At 55.8% G+C, this 17997-nt stretch overlaps 1 protein-coding gene across 2 annotated transcripts; it reads right to left on the bottom strand.

The window, feature by feature from the left end:
• Positions 1-4592: 4592 nt before the first annotated feature.
• CHGA (chromogranin A) lies at positions 4593-17404 on the bottom strand. Of its 2 annotated transcripts, none has more exons than XM_052659885.1 (8): positions 17294-17404; positions 16471-16517; positions 13849-13942; positions 12951-13019; positions 10412-10510; positions 8238-8681; positions 7080-7555; positions 4593-4940 (listed from the first exon to the last, which is right to left on the bottom strand). In XM_052659885.1, the coding sequence occupies exons 1-8, from the start codon at positions 17337-17339 to the stop codon at positions 4857-4859; spliced, it is 1359 nt and encodes a 452-aa protein (XP_052515845.1). In that variant the 5' UTR covers positions 17340-17404; the 3' UTR covers positions 4593-4856. The 2 variants fall into 2 exon arrangements, with proteins under 2 accessions (XP_052515845.1, XP_052515846.1); XM_052659886.1 differs by having other exon boundaries at positions 7140-7555.
• Between the last annotated feature and the right edge of the window lie 593 nt (positions 17405-17997).

Raw genomic sequence — 17997 nt, 5'->3', positions numbered from 1 at the left:
GTGTTTACAAAACGTTGCTGAACGTTTCTGTCCTCCTGCCGTCTTTTAATAAAACAACTTTACCTTTTGGAATAAAATTCCAGTCCCGATCGCCTTAGGTCAGGTCAGGAGTGCAGGGTGACCCCGTGTGCCTGGTGGGGCCCCTGGTCATGTCATGTCCAGAACTGATGCCTCCCCCACAGGGTCTCACATGTTAGTGTCCAGGGCCCAGATACTGAGGAACTTTTCCAGTGACGTGGCGCTTTCCACCAGCCTCGATGCGGGTGGCCAGCAGGGTGACTACCGCCTTTCCCAGGAGTGGAAACCAAGGATGGGGGTCGGCTTCATAAAGGCCCAGGAGCCGCACAGCAGTGGAGAAGAGACCGGTCCACTCGAGAGCGTGTGCGGGCCTCTCCCCAGCTGGCGAACCCCGTCCAACAAAGAGTAGCTGACTCTGCAGGGGTGAAGGGATCTGCATCAGGGAGCAGAGACTAGGAGAGGGGCTGTGGGCCGCTGACTCTGCAGGGGTGAAGGGATCTGCATCAGGGAGCAGAGACTAGGAGAGGGGCTGTGGGCCGCTGACTCTGCAGGGGTGAAGGGATCTGCATCAGGGAGCAGAGACTAGGAGAGGGGCTGTGGGCCGCTGACTCTGCAGGGGTGAAGGGATCTGCATCAGGGAGCAGAGACTAGGAGAGGGGCTGTGGGCCGCAGTGAGGCCTCACCAAGCGACCCCCCACTCAGTGTCACCGGATGCACACTGACTGGGTCCCAGGACACACGCCATGAAGCTGGCCTCCCCCAAGCCTCAGTGTCCCTGGCCTTGGGGCTTCCTGTCAGGGGAAGACAACCCCCCCCCCCCCCCCCCCCGAGAATGCTCTCTGCCTTTGCAGCCTCTCCTTCGTCACGGCTTGTGCTGCCACCTCTGATCAGTCTCAGAACCTTCAAGGGCCGTGGGGAGGGACTGCTCTGGTGAGCGCACACACCTGCTGGTAAACCAGGGGTGGTGGGACTCTCCTTCCCCAGCTTCTGTTTGCTAGTTGATGGGCTTGTTGGGGCCTTGGCCCTGTGGCATCTCTCTGGGTGTGGTCCATAGCCGGGGTTGCTGAAGGCCCTCTTGACTCAAAGGGCTCCGGGAGCAAGTGCAGGACCACGTTTTGCCTGAGGCCTCGGGTAGGTTCAGAGGGTCGCTTGCAAGGTCTCTACCCTGGGCAGCCTGGAGCAGTGGCCACAGGCCGAGTTCTACTAGCAGGTTATAGTGTAATGTGGTTTGACGCGCTCAAGCCCCAACCGAATGTGGGTGCTGGATGTCTGTCCGTCTTCCCCAAGAGAGCCTGGGGGCAGGAGTTGCCATTGGCATGAAGGTGTCTGAGTTTGCGGAAGGAGGCGGGGTAGCGGGGGTGAATAGGGTTGGGCGAGAGGTCCCGCAGCATCACTTGCAGGAGGCGGACACAGCTGGAGTTCCCGAGGAGTTTGTTCTTCAGTCGCTCAGTCGTGTCCAACTCTGCAATCCCATGGACTGCAGCACGCCAGGCCTCCCTGTTCTTCACCATCTCCCGGAGCTTGCTCAAACTCTCATGTCCATCAAATCAGTGATGCCATCCAACCATCTCATCCTCTGTCGTCCCTTTCTCCTGCTTTCAATCTTTCCCAGCACCAGGGTCTTTTCCAAGGAGTTAGTTCTTTGCATCAGGTGGCCAAAGTATTGGAGCTTTAGCTTCAGCATCAGTCCTTCCAATGAATATTCAGGACTGATCTCCTTTAGGATTGACTGGTTTTATCTTGCAGTCCAAGGGACTCTCAAGAGTCTTCTCCAACACCACAGTTCAAAAGCATCAGTCCTTCGGTGCTCAGCCTTCTTTATGTTCCAACTCTCACATCCATATGTAACTACTGGAAAAACCATAGCTTTGACTATACAGACCTCTGTTGGCAAAGTAATGTCTGCTTTTTAATATGCTGTCTAGGTTTGTCTCCCAAGGAGTTATGTGGGGGCATTGTTTAAGTTAATCTCATCAGTGAGGGAGAAAACAACCTTGAGAAAGGATTCTTTTCTATCCAGAGGACTGCCAAATATGGTTTATGGCAGATTGAAGGATCCTGGCAGGAAGCTGTAGTTTTCAAGCCAGCTGGGAAGAGCAGCTGTTGTCTGCCAGGTGGCCCCTCTGAGACCAAGGGAGACTGTATGTTTTGTCCTTATTTGGGGGCCTGGGCCTTGGCTCAGGGAATCGCATTATCCACAGAGAACCCACTGAATGGCTCCTCTGGTGTCCCTGGGGTTTGCATCTGCCCTCTCTTCTCCTGCTAGAAACTGACCCTTTACCCAGTGGGGCCCCCGATAGCTCCTCTCCCTTCCTGGGCCACAGCTCAAGGGCCCCCATGCTCCAGAGACCCTGAGCAGAGTGTCTTAAAGGAACACACCCCCTGCACGTGGCTTACCACGAGACAGAGGAGTGCATCCAGCCTTGAAGGTTCTGGGCTTCTGCCTCCTGAGGGAGCTTGGCCACGCCCTGGGGGAGCCTGGCCACGCCCTGGGGGAGCCTGGCCACGCCCTCGGGGAGCCTGGCCACGCCTTGTGCTGTAGGCAGTCCTACCCAGGCCAGAGCCTGAGTCTAAGATGCTGCAACAGAGGCCTCCAGACAGGTGGTTCTCCCGTCAGTCATACCTTCTGCAACACAGGCTCGGTGCCCCGCCTCGGAATGGCCCTCCCCCGACACGCAGTTCACTGGAGAGCTGCCTGTTGGCATGGAAGCACCAGGCCCTCTTCCTTCCGGTTCCCACCACCAGGTCCCATCCAGGCCACCTGGGGCCTTTTCCGGAAATGGTCGCATTTTCGCTCTACATCCAGTTGTCCACCATCTGGTGACTTGGAAGGCACTGTCTCCTTCCCACAGCCGAACCCACCTGGGCTTCCGGTGTGGATCCCAGTTCTCTGCAGCAGGCTTTCTTTGGGAAAGCTTCTCCCAAGACACTGGCAGCTCGTTTCAGTGGTAACACCTGTGCTTTCTGACAAACGCTACTTGTTTCGACCCCGTTCATGAGTCATGCTTGTCAGAACCCCAAGCTGGCTTGTACTTCATTTGTGTACATATGTATGTATATAACGTTTATATGAATCTATACATACTGTCTATAAAATCATCACTTCTGTAAAAACCAAGAACCACTGGCTCTTTTGATTCGGCTGCATGTTTGCCCCATGTGATGACGGCACAGGTGGGAAGGGGTATTTCAGGGACAAGGTGTCCCCTGTTCTATTTGTACTGTTCCTGGAGGTGGATGTTGTGACCATTGACTAGTGGAATACATTTAGTGTCGTGTTTGTTATTTCGATAACTGTCAGAGTTGTGGGGGGGGTTATAAACCTGTCTCATTGAAATGTGAATAAACACCTCATGGTACCAGCTCGTTGGAGAGTCCCTCTGTGCTTCACGGACGGGTGTCAACAGCAGTGGGCCCGCTCACCAGGTTAGGAGAGGCCCAGACTTGCCAAGACCCCCTCAAATGACTTGTGTCATCACTGCAGTGGTTTTCTGGTCCAGGCTCTCTAGACCCCTCGAATCCTTGCCATGATCTGGTGAGAAGCTAAAAAGTATTATCCCCATTTTGTAGATGAGGAAACTGAGGCTGCAAGAGCACCAGAAATGCTCATCCAAGCTCTCTAGCTAGGGGGAGATTCCAACTGCAGTCTGATGTCAAAACCCACGTTCTGCAGGCAGTGGATTTCTTGAAGTCAGGGCTTATCCAGGTCATTTCTGTGTGCCCAGGCCTGCCAGGCTCAAGGCAGCGGCTCACAAGTGTTTGATGAATGACTGAACGATTGGCCCTGATATTCAGCTAGTCCACTCCGGTCCAGCAGAATAGCCTGTCTGTTCTGATTCATAATTCTACAGCCCCGTGTTTACATGTTTGGGGCATCACTCTTGCTGAGACTTTGATGACTCAACTCATCCTCTGAGCCTCAGTTTCCTTGTTCTCCAAGCTGAGACCAAGACTACAGTGCTATAGTGAACTGTTAAGTTCAAGAACTTCAAATGCCCCAGAGCCCCGTGCACGTTCAGGTCAGAGGAGATGACAGATTTGTGCCGAGAGGGGGCCTGCAGCTCAGAGGCCTGAGTCAGGAAGTCCAGAGCTGGCTGGGCCTGTGGCCTTGCTGGCGGGTACTAACCTGGGACTGTCAGGATCTACCCAGCACAGAGCAGAGGCTGTTTCCCAAACCAGCCCCGTCCCTGCCTGGCCTGGCTCACGTGTGGCTGGGGAGATGGGGGAAGTGTTATTTAATCCCATATGCACTTTGGGGCAGGTGTCAGCACCCTTACTTCACAGATGAGGAAACTGATGTCCCAAGCAGCAGTGTCTCTTGCTCCCCAATCACCGGGCTGGAAAGTGGCCCAGAGTCACCCCAGGGGGACTGAACCTCCCCTTGTCCTTCTGCCTGAATCCATCCATCCCACCCTACTTGGAGTCAAGATGGGGCAAGTTCAGAGAAACAGGAAAGAGCCCAGAGCAGATTTATTTCCCTTAGATAAATGTCATACACAATATAGTCAGGAGTCCTCAGCTTTCACCTAAAGGTCAGTACTTATTGCAGTTAGGCCCAGTGGTTCTAGGAAACTTTGAGAAGGCTGCCTGTGTTCAGAGACAGGATAATCGTTGAAAGGCAAGGGGTCTGCCCTGCAGCGGGGTGCACTGGGGCAGGGGTCAGGAGCAGGAGGAAAAGAGCGTGGGGGCAATGGGGTGGGCTGGGCTTGGGCAGGCTGGGGGCAGCCTCCCTCCCGGAAGCAGCGCCCAGGGCCGTCTGGCCAGGACCTGCAGGGGGGACAACAGAGCCGGGACCACGGGGTTTCTTGGGGCCCTGGCTAGTGGGGCCAGTCGTCGCCTCAGCCCCGCCGCAGCTCCTCCAGCTGGTTGGACACCTTCTCCAGCTCCGCCTCGATGGCCGACAAGCTCTCCAGCTCCTGGTCCTAGGAGAGAACCCCCAGAGTCACCCGGGCGCTGGAGTGTGGAGCGCACAGTCAGCGTGGTGGCTCCTGGCCCAGTTGTGTGACCTTGGATGGGTGGCTTTGCCTCTCTGAGCCTCATCTATTTCATGGGGACAGTGAAGCCACCCTGCTGCACCGTTCTGAGAAGCTGGCATGCAGGAGTGTGTGCCCTGACCCCATACTTTCCCTGGTGGACTCTTATTCAGGCCCACCTCCTCCTCAATGGCTCTGGGTAGGCATGTGGGAAACCAAGCCTCTGGTGCCTTTCAGAGCTGCTTCAAGTCCCCCAACCCCAGGCTAAGGCTGTGACAGTGGCTTCCAGGGTGAGGCCATGCCTGGGTGTCCTGTCTGCTGCAGGCCTCCCTACCTGAGGGGCAGGGTAGGGATGTGAGCACTGCCTGGACGGGGCCTCCATCCTCTGTCCCCGTCACTGGGTCCCCAAGCTCTGGCTACCAGGGTGGTCCACGGCAGCCGGGGACTCTCTGGGACTGACGCCCACAGGAGCATGCCCTCAGAGTCACAGCAGGAGTCAGCCAGACCCCAGCTTTGACCGAGAGGGGTGGTTTTCCAGGAGTCCCTGCCTGAGGCCCAGTGAGAAGAGACAGATAATGGTTGCCAATGAAATGGGGACCCTAGTGGCTCCCATCTTGGAGTAACCCACCAGGCAGGAGTTCTATGATTCTGGGGTCATTTTTTCTAAGACCTTTGGGCTGAGTTGGAGGGCCCTGCCCTGTCCAGTCCTCAGGACTCGGGTCCCTATTTCTCCTGCCTGTGGTCCAAGGGCCCCTCTGCCCGTGGAGAAGGGAAGCCAGTCAGTCCCTCAGGGCCCCTGGCTCTCCCCAGCTTCTGTGGGTGGGGAAGGCAGTGATGAAAGGTGCCAGCCTTGGGGAGGGCTGGGAGGCAAGCAGCTGCTTCCCGAAGCCCTGTCCCCTCAGCCCCTGGGGACACAGGCAGATGAACTCTCAGCGCCAGCTGCCAAGGAGTCATCTTCTCCCTCTCAGACAGCTGAGACCCAGTCCCAGGCCCAGAGAATGGGTTGGGGACCTGAGGAAAGGGCCGTATTGTCTTCTGGGTAGGCAGAGAAGAGCACTGGGGCCAGGGCTTTGGATACGTCCCAGCCCCCATAAGGCCCTGATGCTCCTCTGAGAACTAAAGCCTGAACCATGGACCACCCCCGCAAGGCATCCCCCAGCTCCAAGGTGGTGTTGCCAGCCTGCCCCAAAGTCCCATCCCATACCCTCCCATGGTAACATGTCTCCACACCCCTCTGAGTTTCCCAAGTAGCCTGGGCATGGCTAGGGTTTCAAAGCTCACGTGCGTTCTGATCATGATAATGAGGTGGGCAGAGAGGACTTCTTACCCCCATTTCACAAATGAGGGAACCGATGAGGCTCAGAGAAGGGGAGCGACCTGCCCAAGGTCACCCAGCTAGGAGGAGGTAGACCCCGGGTCTTCTGGCACACGCCCACGCCTCCCCCACCCGCCACCACCAGACCCTCCCCACTTTGCCACTGGGGTGGGAGGGAGGGACTGAACCTGGGAAGAGAGTGTGGTTGGACTGCCTGGAGGTCAGGAGGACACAGCTGGGCCAATGGTAGGGCCTCCCCAGACACCACCTGTCCCTTAATGCCCCCTCCTGTTCTGCCCTCCCAGCTTGCAAGGCCAGGGGTGCCCCGAGCCTGGATTCCCCCAGGCAGCAAGTGGCCCTCCCAGGTCAGCCCCCGCCAGGTCCTTTCGTTTCCAGACTCTCTCTATTCAAAACTCCAAGCAACATCCATCCATTCTTGTCCTGCTTCCAAACCTGCAGAGGCTCCCTACGCCTTTCGGACAAAGGTCCCTCCCAGGGCCTCTGGGATCTGCTTTACTCGCCAGCCCTTCAGCTTCTGTGTGCTAATCTGAATGTTTTTGTCTCCTGTCTGCCTGTCTGCCAGCTTTCCTGGGTGCCCCCTCCCCGACACGCCCTTTCTCCTTGGCCTTCCCAGTCTCCTGAGCGCCCCCTGTCCAGGCGCCTCTCCAGTCCCGACTCCAAGGGGACAGTGACTCCTCGGTGATGTAGGGCAGCACGTCTGGGTGCAGCTGCCCCACAGCTGGGCCCAGGGCTGGCTCCCACCCCATACCAACCTCTGGCCTGCGGTTGGCACTGCCCTCCTCCTCCTTCTTCTCCTCTGGGTAGCCGCGCACCTGGAGGGGCAGGCCGGCCTCCACGCTGTCCTCCCGGGAGTTTGGCCTCCAGCCTCGCCGCAGCTGCAGCCCGGGGCCCCTGAAGCCGTAGCCCCGGGCCTGGAAGGAGAGCCTCATGGAGCGGTCGGGGTCCTCCTCTTCCTCCTCCCCCTCCAGCCGCTTCTCGGCCGTCAGCTCCTTGGCCAGCTGGTCCATCTTGCTCCATCGCTTGGCGTCCTCCCACTCCTTGGAGAGCTGCTCCTCCTGCTCAGGCTCCCCGCTCTTCCCACCACGGAAGAGGACTTGGGCCCCTGCCATCTCCTCCTCCTCCTGCCGGGAGTGTGCCCACTCCCCCTTCCCCTCACGGGACTTGGCCTCCTCAGCCCCCATCTTCCTGGCTCCATCCACAGCCAGAGCCTCGGGCCAACCTGGAGCAGCTGGTAGACAAGAGCAGGAGAATAAGGGAGTGGCCGCCACCTTTCTGGGTCCCTGCCACTCCCTTAGGTCTCTCTGTGGCCACTGTTGCGACCATAGACCCTGTACACCAGATCCAGCTCAGCCTCTCACAACAGACACCCCTTGGAGGGAAAGGCCACCTCGACACCATGCTTTACAAGACCCTCTAAAGCTCCAAGTCATCTCTTCCTTTAGCCCTCTCATCCCAGAAGACCCAACCCAGGGACGGCCCAGCTGGGGAGGAAGGAAAGACCCTGATCAGGCCCTCAAGAGGAGCCAGGACCTTTTCCTAAGCCCTGGTTGAAGCTAGCAGTGTCCCCAGACCAGCCTGTTCCCTCCCATCATGCTGCCCCTCGGTTCCCAAATCCCACCCACTCACCCTGCAAAGCCCCTCTCCCCTCCTGGGGGTGGAAAGGGGCTATGTGGACTAGTGGGAGGTGCAGGGTTTGGGAACCAGACAAACCTGGGGATGCAATCTCTGCGTGTACTACAAATCAGCTGTGTGGCCATGGGCAGTTTACTTAACCTCTCTGAGCCTTGGTTTCCCATCTGGCAGATGGGAATAATACCTAGCTTTCAGGGTTGTTGAGAAGGCAGAATGAGCACCCATCCCCCTCTCCCCAACGCATCCGCTGAAGTCTCAGACATCATCCACAGCCTCACCCCTCTGTGTCTCCTTGTTGCCGAGGCTTGGGGGTGCTTTAAATGCTGCGGTGGTGGGGCTTTCTTCCTCTGGGACGGCCTTCTCTCCAGCCTCGGCCTCCTCCCCCTTCTCCTCCTCCTCTTCTCTCTCTGTCTGCCTCCCTTGCTTTGCACTCAGGCCCTTCTCCCTGCCGGCTGGACCTTGGGAGGGGCCCTCGCTGTCCTCCTTGGCCTGTGGGCCTGGGTGTTTTGGGCTGGGGAGGCTGGCTAGGGGGTGGGCGTTGGAGGGGGCCTCCTCCTCCTCCTCCTCAGGGGCCTGCTTGTCCTCCTCAACCTTGAACCCCGGCCCAAGCTCTGGGGAGGCCTGAGGCCTGTCTCCGTCCGAGTCTTCATCACTCTTCTCCACCTCTTTAGAATCGTCTCTTTTTTCTGCAGCATCCTTGGAGGACACCTCTTCCATCCCCTCTACAGAAACAACAGAGCAAAGTCAGGCCCCGAGGACCAGGCTGCACATCGGATCTCCCCGGGGCCCAATTTCAGATCTTAGTCACTGTATCCCTAGGCTTCCAGCAACCCCAACCCAAGACACACACGAGAGAATTAGGGTTGCCCTCTCCACGTATGGGTTTGACCTCAGCACAACGGGACTGTGTTTCTCTCTTTGTAATTCTACTTCTCGAAGAAGGATGTGATGACCCCTTGAAAATGACCCAATAAGATAGAGCCCTGAATTTAAAATTAAGACAGCAGTTGAATTGCGGTCTGATCTTGGGCAAGTTAACCTCTCTGTGTAATGGGCACCATTACTGTGACTTCCTTCTCCCTGCAAGCATTCTATCTTGAGCGTCCTGTGAAAGTATTCTATTCCTCAGTATTTGTCAGCTTTCATTAAAAGGTATTTACTTGTACCTGCTTTTAAGACAGCTTTTCATCTAGTAAAAATCCCTCCCATTGCTAGAAATGATTACTGTCAAACAAGTCACTACCAAGTACATTCCACCATTTGACTCCAGGACTCCAGGTGGAAGTCCTTCCATGCCCACTTTACAGAAACTCAAACCAATCCTTAGAAAGGTAGGGTGACTTGTCTGTGCTCACAGATGGCAGAGCTGAGCCTTGAACCCAAACCTCTGAATGCCAAGTACAGGGTACCCTTTGCACTGACATGTGGCTGTCTCCCCAGTGAACGCTACACTATTCCCCCTCCTACAGACCATGGCAGACAACCAGAGTCAGCCAGACACTCGTTTCCATGGAACCAAAATGTGTGAGTCCCTGCCGAGCCTCAAGCAGCCACTAGGGTGAGAGCCCTGGCCCATGTGAGGGCACATTGGCAGGTTTCCCCTCTCAGCCCCAACGGATGACCGCTGAGGTCCCTGCTTCTAAAAACTGGCCCTGTTCACTCACCTTCCACGTGCAGAGAGCAGGGCTGCAAGGATAAGTGTGTGACTGTTTCTAGGCAGAAAGGTGAGTTTAACAGAGCATCACTCTGACCTAAGCCATGATCTCTGTGACCCCTAAAAGCTCTCTGTTCTCAAGAAGGATGATCCAGGACTTTCCTGGTGGTCCAGTGGTTAAGAAACTGCCTACCAGTGCAGGGAACAGGGGTTCAATCCCTGGTCCAAGAAGATCCCACATGCTGTGATGCAACTAAGTCCACGCGCTAAAACTACTGCACACGGCAACCTGAGAGGGGCCGCCACTGACCCCACCTGGAGAAAGCCCGCACGCAGCAACAAAGACCCGACGCGGGCAAAAAAAAAAAATGATCCAGATTCAGCTAGTATTTCCAACCTACTCCTCTGGGATCTTGCTGCCCCTAGGCTATGCCAGGGCACCACTAAATTCCCTGGAGGACAGGCACTGGGGGCAGGGGTCCTGCCTCAGTGGCCACTGGGAAGAGTTGAAGCTGCCCACCTGCCAGGCCTCCTGCCCGAGAGTGCCAGCACCTGGGGTGGGCAGATGGGACCCATCAAGGGCTGCAGAGTGAGACGTTCCATCTCCAGTTATGCCTTGGAAAGGTATTTCAACCTCCCTGGGTCTCAGTTTCCCCATTCGGAAAGAGAAGGAAATAACAGCTTCCTTATGGGACCCAAAGGAGGGGCTTCTGACTGCTCGGGAGCCTCAGTCTATTGTAACTTCTGTTCTCTTCATTCTCCCACCCCTGGTCTCTGGCCAGACGGGTCGGCACTGACCTTTCGGCTCGGCCTGGTCGTTCGGCTTCTCCAGCCCCTCTGAGAGTTCATCCTCATAACTGCTGCGCTGCTTCTGCTGCTGCGTCCGCTCCCTGGCTCCTGGATAAGAAGACGAGAACAGCGTCCCATTTGGTCTGAGCCCCGCACGGCTGGCTGTGAGAATGGAGGCCTCTGTTTCCTCATTCGTAAAACTGGGCATGTCCTGTTCTGGGCCTGCCCAGTGAGAGAATGAGGGGGCAGGAGCTGGTGGGGGTGGTGGGGAAGGCTGGCTGCCCTCTCCCAGCTAGGGCCCATCACAGGACCCCACCACCTCTCCACTTCTCACCTGCGAGGTAAGAACACGCCCTGCCTGCTGCCTCACGGAGTAGTGAAGACTCAGAGTCGAGGGCTCCAGGAGCAGGAGCAGGGAGTGGGGGACCCTTAGGACCTGGCTGGTAGCTAGGTCAGTGGTCCCCAACCTTTTCGGCACCAAGGATTGATTTCATGGAAGACAATGTTCCCATAGATCGGGTCGACGGGAGGATGGTTTGGGGATGATTCAAGCTCAGTAGGGTTCGAGCTTTAAAGAGAATCAAATGTCGCCACTGATCTGACAGGAGGCGGAGCTCGGACGGTAACATGAGCGATGGGGAGCAGCTGTAAATACAGGTGAAGCTTCACTCACTCACCCGCTGCTCACTTCCTGCTGTGCAGCCCAGAGATTAGGGACCTCTGGGCTAAGGGACCCTGTAGCAGGAGGTAACAGTGACTGCTTGCCCCCTAGTGGCGGCTCTTGATTCAGGCAACACCTGTCCTCATGGACCCCCATAAGCCCAGGCAGAACACCTGTCTGCATCAACCCAGGCTGCGCTGCCTCCTCTGACTGTCTCCACCCACCTCTGGTTCTTGACGGTGGCCCCGGCCAGGCCAACTCTGCAGCCAGTGCTGGTTTCCCTATGATGGGAATTTCTGCAGTGGCCAGAGGTGCCTGACATGGTGGCTGTGGACCAGGGATTATGCCCAGATCTGGCCCCTGGCCGAGCAAGCTTCACACCTCCTGGTTAATCCTTTGCCCTGTGACCTTGGGTGACCTGGGCAATCCAAGACTTGGGTGCTCATCTATAAAACAGGGTAGCTGCATCATAAATGCTAGGACAGAGGTGTGCAGAAGGCATTATGAGAATGCAGAAGAGGGAGTGGGTGGATAGGTAGATGGGTGGATGGATGGACAGACATGTAGGCTCTATCTCATCCTCTTTTAACAGAGAACAATAATGTACCTGTATACTGGACACCGTTTATACTGAATACACACACGTGTGTGTATATGTGTAAACAGATGTTTTGGGACACATCTTCCTATCATAGTCTTCATTGATATTACATTTAATTATTTAAATATAATGTCATTCAATAATTAATTTAAAAATTACCATATTGTATCCTAGCAACCACGTGCAGTGGACGTCTCTTCCAGGACAAGTGAGGCAGAGCAACAACGGTGTGCTAACTTGGGGAGGGCCTCAGGGAGCCTTCCAGCTGTGATTATTTTCACTCACCTCTTCCCCCAAATCGCTCTCCATTCATACATGCGGCCCAGTCTGCCCCAGAGGCCTCAGAGTAGGGGCCTTCCCTGAGCCTGTGCAGCCTTGTGCCCCAGCCCACCCCACCCAAGCCAAGCCCTGAAGATGACCCTTTACTTCCTTTGCAGGGAGATACGAGACTCCTGCTCGAGGGCCCATTCTCAGAGAGAGGCACAAGGGTGCCCATGCCCCCACCCCCACGTAAACAGCCAAGTAAACCCCCAAGTAAACAGGAGGTGCAGGGTCAGGACCCATTTCTTCCAATTTTCCAGGAGGCCTTCTGTGCCTCACAGGAACCCAGGAAGGAGCCTGAGGCTGGGCAGAGTAGCTAACTCCATGGGATGACATCAGCCTAACCCTCCACTCCCAGTATCCTATCTGGGCTCTGCTTGAATATCCTCAGTGACAAGGAGCTCACTACCTCACAAAAATCACTCCATTCCCAAGAGCATCAGTGGATTTTTGTTAACCTCTTGGAGAAAGACACACCTCATTCTGAAAGCACACTGAAAGTCTTGGCTGTGTTTTGGGGCAAGCAAGATCCTGCTTCTCCCATCTCCCCTTTGAGTGGAAGCTCACAAGGGGAAAGGGGCCCCTCCTCTCTCCTGGAGACCAATTTCTTTCCCATTAAACAGAATAGAAGTCCTCTCTGTAACCTAGTCTTGAAAGTGCCCTCTCTAACATGGCTGAACTCCAGAGACTACAGGTTTTTAGAAGAGCTGCATCTGGTCTTGGGATGTCCTTAACTTATTGTGTGATCTTGGTCAGGTTACTCAACCTCTCTGGGCCTTGATCTCTTTAAGTGCATGAATGATAGACTGGGCCAAGTGGCACAGAGGACCCAACCTTACCACCCTATAACGAAAAGGTGGTAAGTGAGGATCAGAAACAAGACCTTGCTCAACCTTCCATCATGATTTTTCTGACTCTCGGTTACTGGAATTCACCCAGATTCATGTGCAGTGGTTGGAAAATACCTTGGAGAGCGAGGTCTTGGAGCTCTTTCAGCAAATTCTGATGTCGCAGGATTGAGAGGATCCGTTCATCTGCAATGAAGGGGAGTCGTTACGGGCGGTTTCCAGAAGACAGCCGAGAAAGAGATTGCCATCAATATTTTCAGCTGAGCACAAGGAACTTATTCTGGAAACTCAAAACCCTGGTGGTAGCAGCAAGATTGGGTCTGGAGATAACACTTCTGAAATGACTTCCTTTCCAAGTTTGCTATTGTATCAGGAAGGTCAGCCACTGTCCCTGCACCTAGACTTCTGCCAAAAGATGGCATCTCCTGCAGTGATACAGGAGTGTCTCTAAACACAGCCTGTTTCCCCATCTCCATGCCTTTGCTTGAGCTGTCCACTTCACCCTCTTTTTCATTTTTCTACCTATTGGTTTCCCACTTCTCTCTTAAATCCCAACCCTAATGCTAATGTTGGATCCAGCCAACACTGACTGCCTCCTTGCAAAAGCTTTTCCCTTCTCATGCTCATCCACCCCCAGTATTCCTTTATTCATCACACAGGGCACCTACCAGGTGCCAGTGGTTGTCCTCAACACTGGGGATTTAGCACACAAAATCTTCACCCACAGGGAGCTCACATTCTGGGGGCTTGCTGTTCCCAGCCCTGGTTTCATTCTGCCCAGAATTCTAGTTAACTGTGTTCATATCACTCCCCTCTGCTAGACTGTAAGCTCCAGGCACACAGGGCTGTTAGCGCTTCATCTCTCAGTACCACTCAGAGCTCAGCACAGACCTGGCTGAGGTGGGCACTTGGTCAGTGACTACTGAATTGTTGATTTCCATCAAAAGCCACACACCCATGTCCTTGCCTCCCAGCCCAGCAGGCAGCAGCCCCTCAACCCGAGCCTGGCCCATACCTCCTCGGAGTGTCTCAAAACACTCCTTGCTGACCGGCATGGGGCTGGGCTTGGAGAGTGTGTCAGAGATGACCTCGACGATACACTTCATCACCTGGGAACAGAATGGGGCCAGTTGGGGCTGGTTTGGGTGTGGGGCTCAGCCCCTGGAAGTTCCAAGGCAAATTTCTAAGGAGGACATGAGCATGCTCACTCTTGTTTTCAGGACTCCATGGATGCCTAGCTCAGGGGCACAGCTGTGCTTCCTAAGCTGGACAATAATAGCAGTAATACTAAAAATCCACATACAGTGCTTACCAGGTGCCAGGCACGTCAACCACTTGGCCAGCAGGAGCCCCTCTAAGGTGGGGTGGGTACCCCGCACCCTCTCACCCCAAGTGTTTCTCTACAGATGGGGAAGCTGCTCCTGGGCATTAGAGGTGTAGTCCCACAAAAGTACTTTAGTCTTGCAGATGCCCCAAAGGTCAGCTATTGCCAGGAAGCCTTTCTGGACCACCCAGAGGAGACCACCCACCAACCTTTCCTGGCTCTTTCCTACTGGAAACAAGACTTGGAAAACTGTCTCTAAATATCTATGGGGTTGTCCCAGGCAGGGAGTGACAGCCTCACAGCCTGGCTCCATATTCACTGGCTGAATTCCCTGGCTGAATGTGGGCATACATCTACTACATTCGGGTGCCCATCCCAAGCCAACAGCAGCCATTTCTCTGAAAATCGTGTCCAGGGCCCAGCAAGGTGCTGTGGATAATCAGACATCTGATAAATGGATGATATCTGAAGATGGTGCCAACTGTAGGGTGACATCCTAGCTGTGTGATCTTGGGCAAGTGACTCAACCTCTCTGAGCCTCAATTTCCTCCTCTATAAAATGTGAGTGAGAAGATCTGACTCCCCTCCCAGGGTGATGGGGCACAGATGGGAAAATACTCTGTAACGCATGGAGTGCCACACACAGTCAGGGATGGATTCGAAATTTCCAGCCTGCTTCAGCTGCCTAGAGCTGGGCAGAGGAGCAGGAAGTGTCAGACAAGCATCAGGCAACACAGTGAGGAGTGAGGGGGTGGAAGGCTATGTCTATGGGATGCCAAGGCAACCCGTTCAAGGATCCAGGATAGCGAACTGGCAGACAGGCTCTACGGTAGTCATGGCATCCTAGATAGAACATGCGGGTCTTCACCAGCTGCTCTGGTGTCTCTGACCCAGGCTGCTGAAAACAATATGATGGCCAAAGTGTCTCCCATAAGGAGCCTGGCAAGGAACGGCTTAGAGCCTGCCCCCTTCCTGCAACCACAAACCTTGCACTGGGAATATCAGATAACCACAAGTCCATGAGGACAGATTCTGGGAGAGATGAATTGGGTACGGGTCCCAAGAATGATGGGGAGGTCAGGAAAGGAAGCTCTAGGCTAGGAATAAAAATGCTTATTTACTGAGGACCAACTATGTGTCAGCAATTCGCAGGAGTCCTATTCCTTACCAGGGCTTCCCTGGTGGCTCAGCTGGTAAAGAACCTGCCTGCAGTGCAGGAGACCTGGGTTCGATCCCTGGGTTCGGAAGATCCCCTGGAGAAGGGAAAGGCTACCCACTCCAGTATTCTGGCCTGGAGAATTCCATGGACTGTATAGTCCATGGGGTCGCAAAGAGTCAGACACAACTGAGTGACTTTTCTTCTTTTCATTCCTTACAACTTCCCTCAAAGGAAATGTCATTATAGCAAGAAAAGGGAAAGCTCAGATAATTCAAGGGATTTGTCTCAAGATGACACAGCTACAATGAGTGGCAGTGGATTTTTCAAATTAAGGCCTGTCTGTAACTAGTGAATAGGAAATTTTAAATGAGCACATTGAGGTTGAAATCTCTCTGGTGCTTTGGGTTTCAACTATAGCCTCTCTAAAGAAAATAGTTCCTGAAAAGGCAGGGAGTAGAATTTCTCTAATTCACAAGTGAAGATATCTGTGAACATCAGAAGCTGGAAAAACAGCCCCAACTCAGACTTGAATCAATTTTGGGTATATGCCCAACACAGTGTCTCTTGCTAGCTACAGAAGCCCCCATCAATGTCTTCCAAGTCCTTTCCTGGGTGACCTCCACCAGAAGCCCCAGCTGGCCTGGGTGCAGGAGCCATGATCAAGAATGTTTTCGTTGTGGACCTTTGAGAGAGCCAAGGCTTTAGCAACTGTGGGATGGGGTAGGTGTATTGCTGGCAGAGCCTTGGGGAAGAGCAAAGGGGGAGGCCAGAGCCAGGCAGATGAAGACTGTTCTCGCAGGGCAGTGGACAACCACAACCTCAGAGCAGTCACCCCCACCAGCCTGTGGTGGGCCTACAAGATTTGGAGTGTTCAAGACAGTGGGCCTGGCCCCTGGGCCCAGTGGGTAGGACACAGGTCCCACCAGGTTGCACACCCAACTCACAGGAGGCCAGGGACGGCCCCGCAGCAGGCAAGAGGGGAAATCTAGCAGACTTTGATATCTTCTTTTGCAAGCTGTCCCCAGGCTCAGCAGCTGCAGTGCTGGCTCCTGGATTGATGCCAGACTCCTGCAGCTCCCCAAGAACTGGCTGTGAGGGCTCCACTGGGGTCTTCTGCCCCCCCCATTCCGGGGCATCCCCATCCCCCTTCTTACCTCAGTGTCCCCTTTATTCATGGGGCTGTTCACAGGCAGGGCAATGACTAGGAAGAAAAAGAGAGCGGGGGTCACGCTTCTGCTCTGAAGGGAGAACCCAGTCGTTCCAGACTGGGTTCATCAGGGGCCTGTTCACCCCAACGCTCCTCCCTAAGACCACCCCTACTCAAATGAGATGCGGAGCTGATTTTATTTCCCTTCCCAACTGCTACCCTCATGGGGGTGGCTCCCACAGGCTGCACTGAGAGCCTTAACCCTTCCCTTTGTGAAAGCTATGCTCTGGAGGGGCTGTGGGGGCAGAAGCCAAGAGCTATGAAAACAGGCTAGTGGCTGGGTGGGACTGAAGTAGGATAAGGGAGAGGCAGAGAGACCCCAGAGGTGATGGAAAAGAGGGTGAGGTGAGCGGAAGAGATGGAGGAGGAGGACTGGGAGGGGTAGAAGTCAAGGGCAGACAGACGGTGGGGAGCAGGAGGAAGAAGGGAGAGAAAGGGGAGCCAACAGCGGTCCTCCCGTCTCCCCAGATGACCTTGGCCAACCACAGCGCAGAGCCGGCGCTGGCCCCAAAGCAGCCCAGACTTGGGGTGGGGGCGATAGGGAGCCCTGTCCCGCGGGGTCGAGAGTCGGAGTCAGAGTCAGGTCTGCGGGTTCTGCGCCGAGGCCACTCTGCGGGGTCAGGTGGGAGGCGGGGCGCTGTCCGTGGCGCTGAAAACTCGCCGCGCCGGAGGGAAGGCATGAAGGGGCACGCGGCGCGGCGCGGTGCCTGGACCTCAGGGCCGTCAGGGGCGTCCAGGACCCTCTCCCCCAAGGGCCCGCGCTCGCTCACCTTGCCCCGCGCAGAGCAGAAGCGCCAGGACCGCGGCGGAGCGCATGGCGAAGCCGGGGCGCCGAGCAGCTGGCGGTCTGGGGCCGGCCACGGCGCGCGCTCGGGCGAGGGGCGGCTGGACTGCTCGCTCCGGGCGGGCTGCGGCGACACCGGCGCGGGGATGGGGTTTGGTGGTGCAAGGCCTCCGTGTGCGTCTGTCTGTCGATCCGCCCTCCGCACTGGGCTCGGGCACTGCAGCACTGGGGCATGCTCGCGCCCCGCTTATATACCCTGACCCCGGAAATGACGTCATCGGATCCGCCCCTACCCCTTTCCCCATCTCTCCGGGGGTCTGGCAGCAGCTCGCCCCGCCCCCCCCAACCTCCACCCCCAGCCCCTCACCCCTGTCCCCGTTGCGGGTGGCCCCCATTGCACACAGTTCTTGGGTGAGCCAGCCAGGCAGACATGTGACTTCAGGAGGTGGCACAGGAGATTCAGCTGATGGTCCAACTCTCGACGGCTCCACCGACCTGCTGTGTGTCCGTGGGCAAGTCACTTCCAGTCTCTGGACCTCCTGTTCCTCCAAAGTGCGCTGAGGTCCCCGCCAATTCTAACACGTCACTCCTTGCTTCTGAGGGCCTTTGGAGGGGGGCTCCCTTCCTCCATCTCACTGGCTGGAGGCGTGCTCACCATTCTGGGCTCCCTCAAAAATCTAGGAGGTCCCC

Source organism: Budorcas taxicolor, chromosome 21 (genome assembly GCF_023091745.1).
Source record: "Budorcas taxicolor isolate Tak-1 chromosome 21, Takin1.1, whole genome shotgun sequence".
Taxonomy (NCBI): Eukaryota; Metazoa; Chordata; class Mammalia; order Artiodactyla; family Bovidae; genus Budorcas; species Budorcas taxicolor.
This window is presented reverse-complemented; position numbering and strand designations above follow the sequence as displayed.

Excerpts from the sequence above, each read along its gene's own strand:
- CHGA (XM_052659885.1), bottom strand. The coding sequence starts at position 17,339 with ATGCGCTCCGCCGCGGTCCTGGCGCTTCTGCTCTGCGCGGGGCAAG. Across the intron at positions 13,020-13,848 it reads TTTTGAGACACTCCGAGGAG|ATGAACGGATCCTCTCAATC; the intron begins GTATGGGCCAGG and ends CCTTCATTGCAG. Across the intron at positions 4,941-7,079 it reads GTGCCAACCGCAGGCCAGAG|GACCAGGAGCTGGAGAGCTT; the intron begins GTTGGTATGGGG and ends GTTCTCTCCTAG.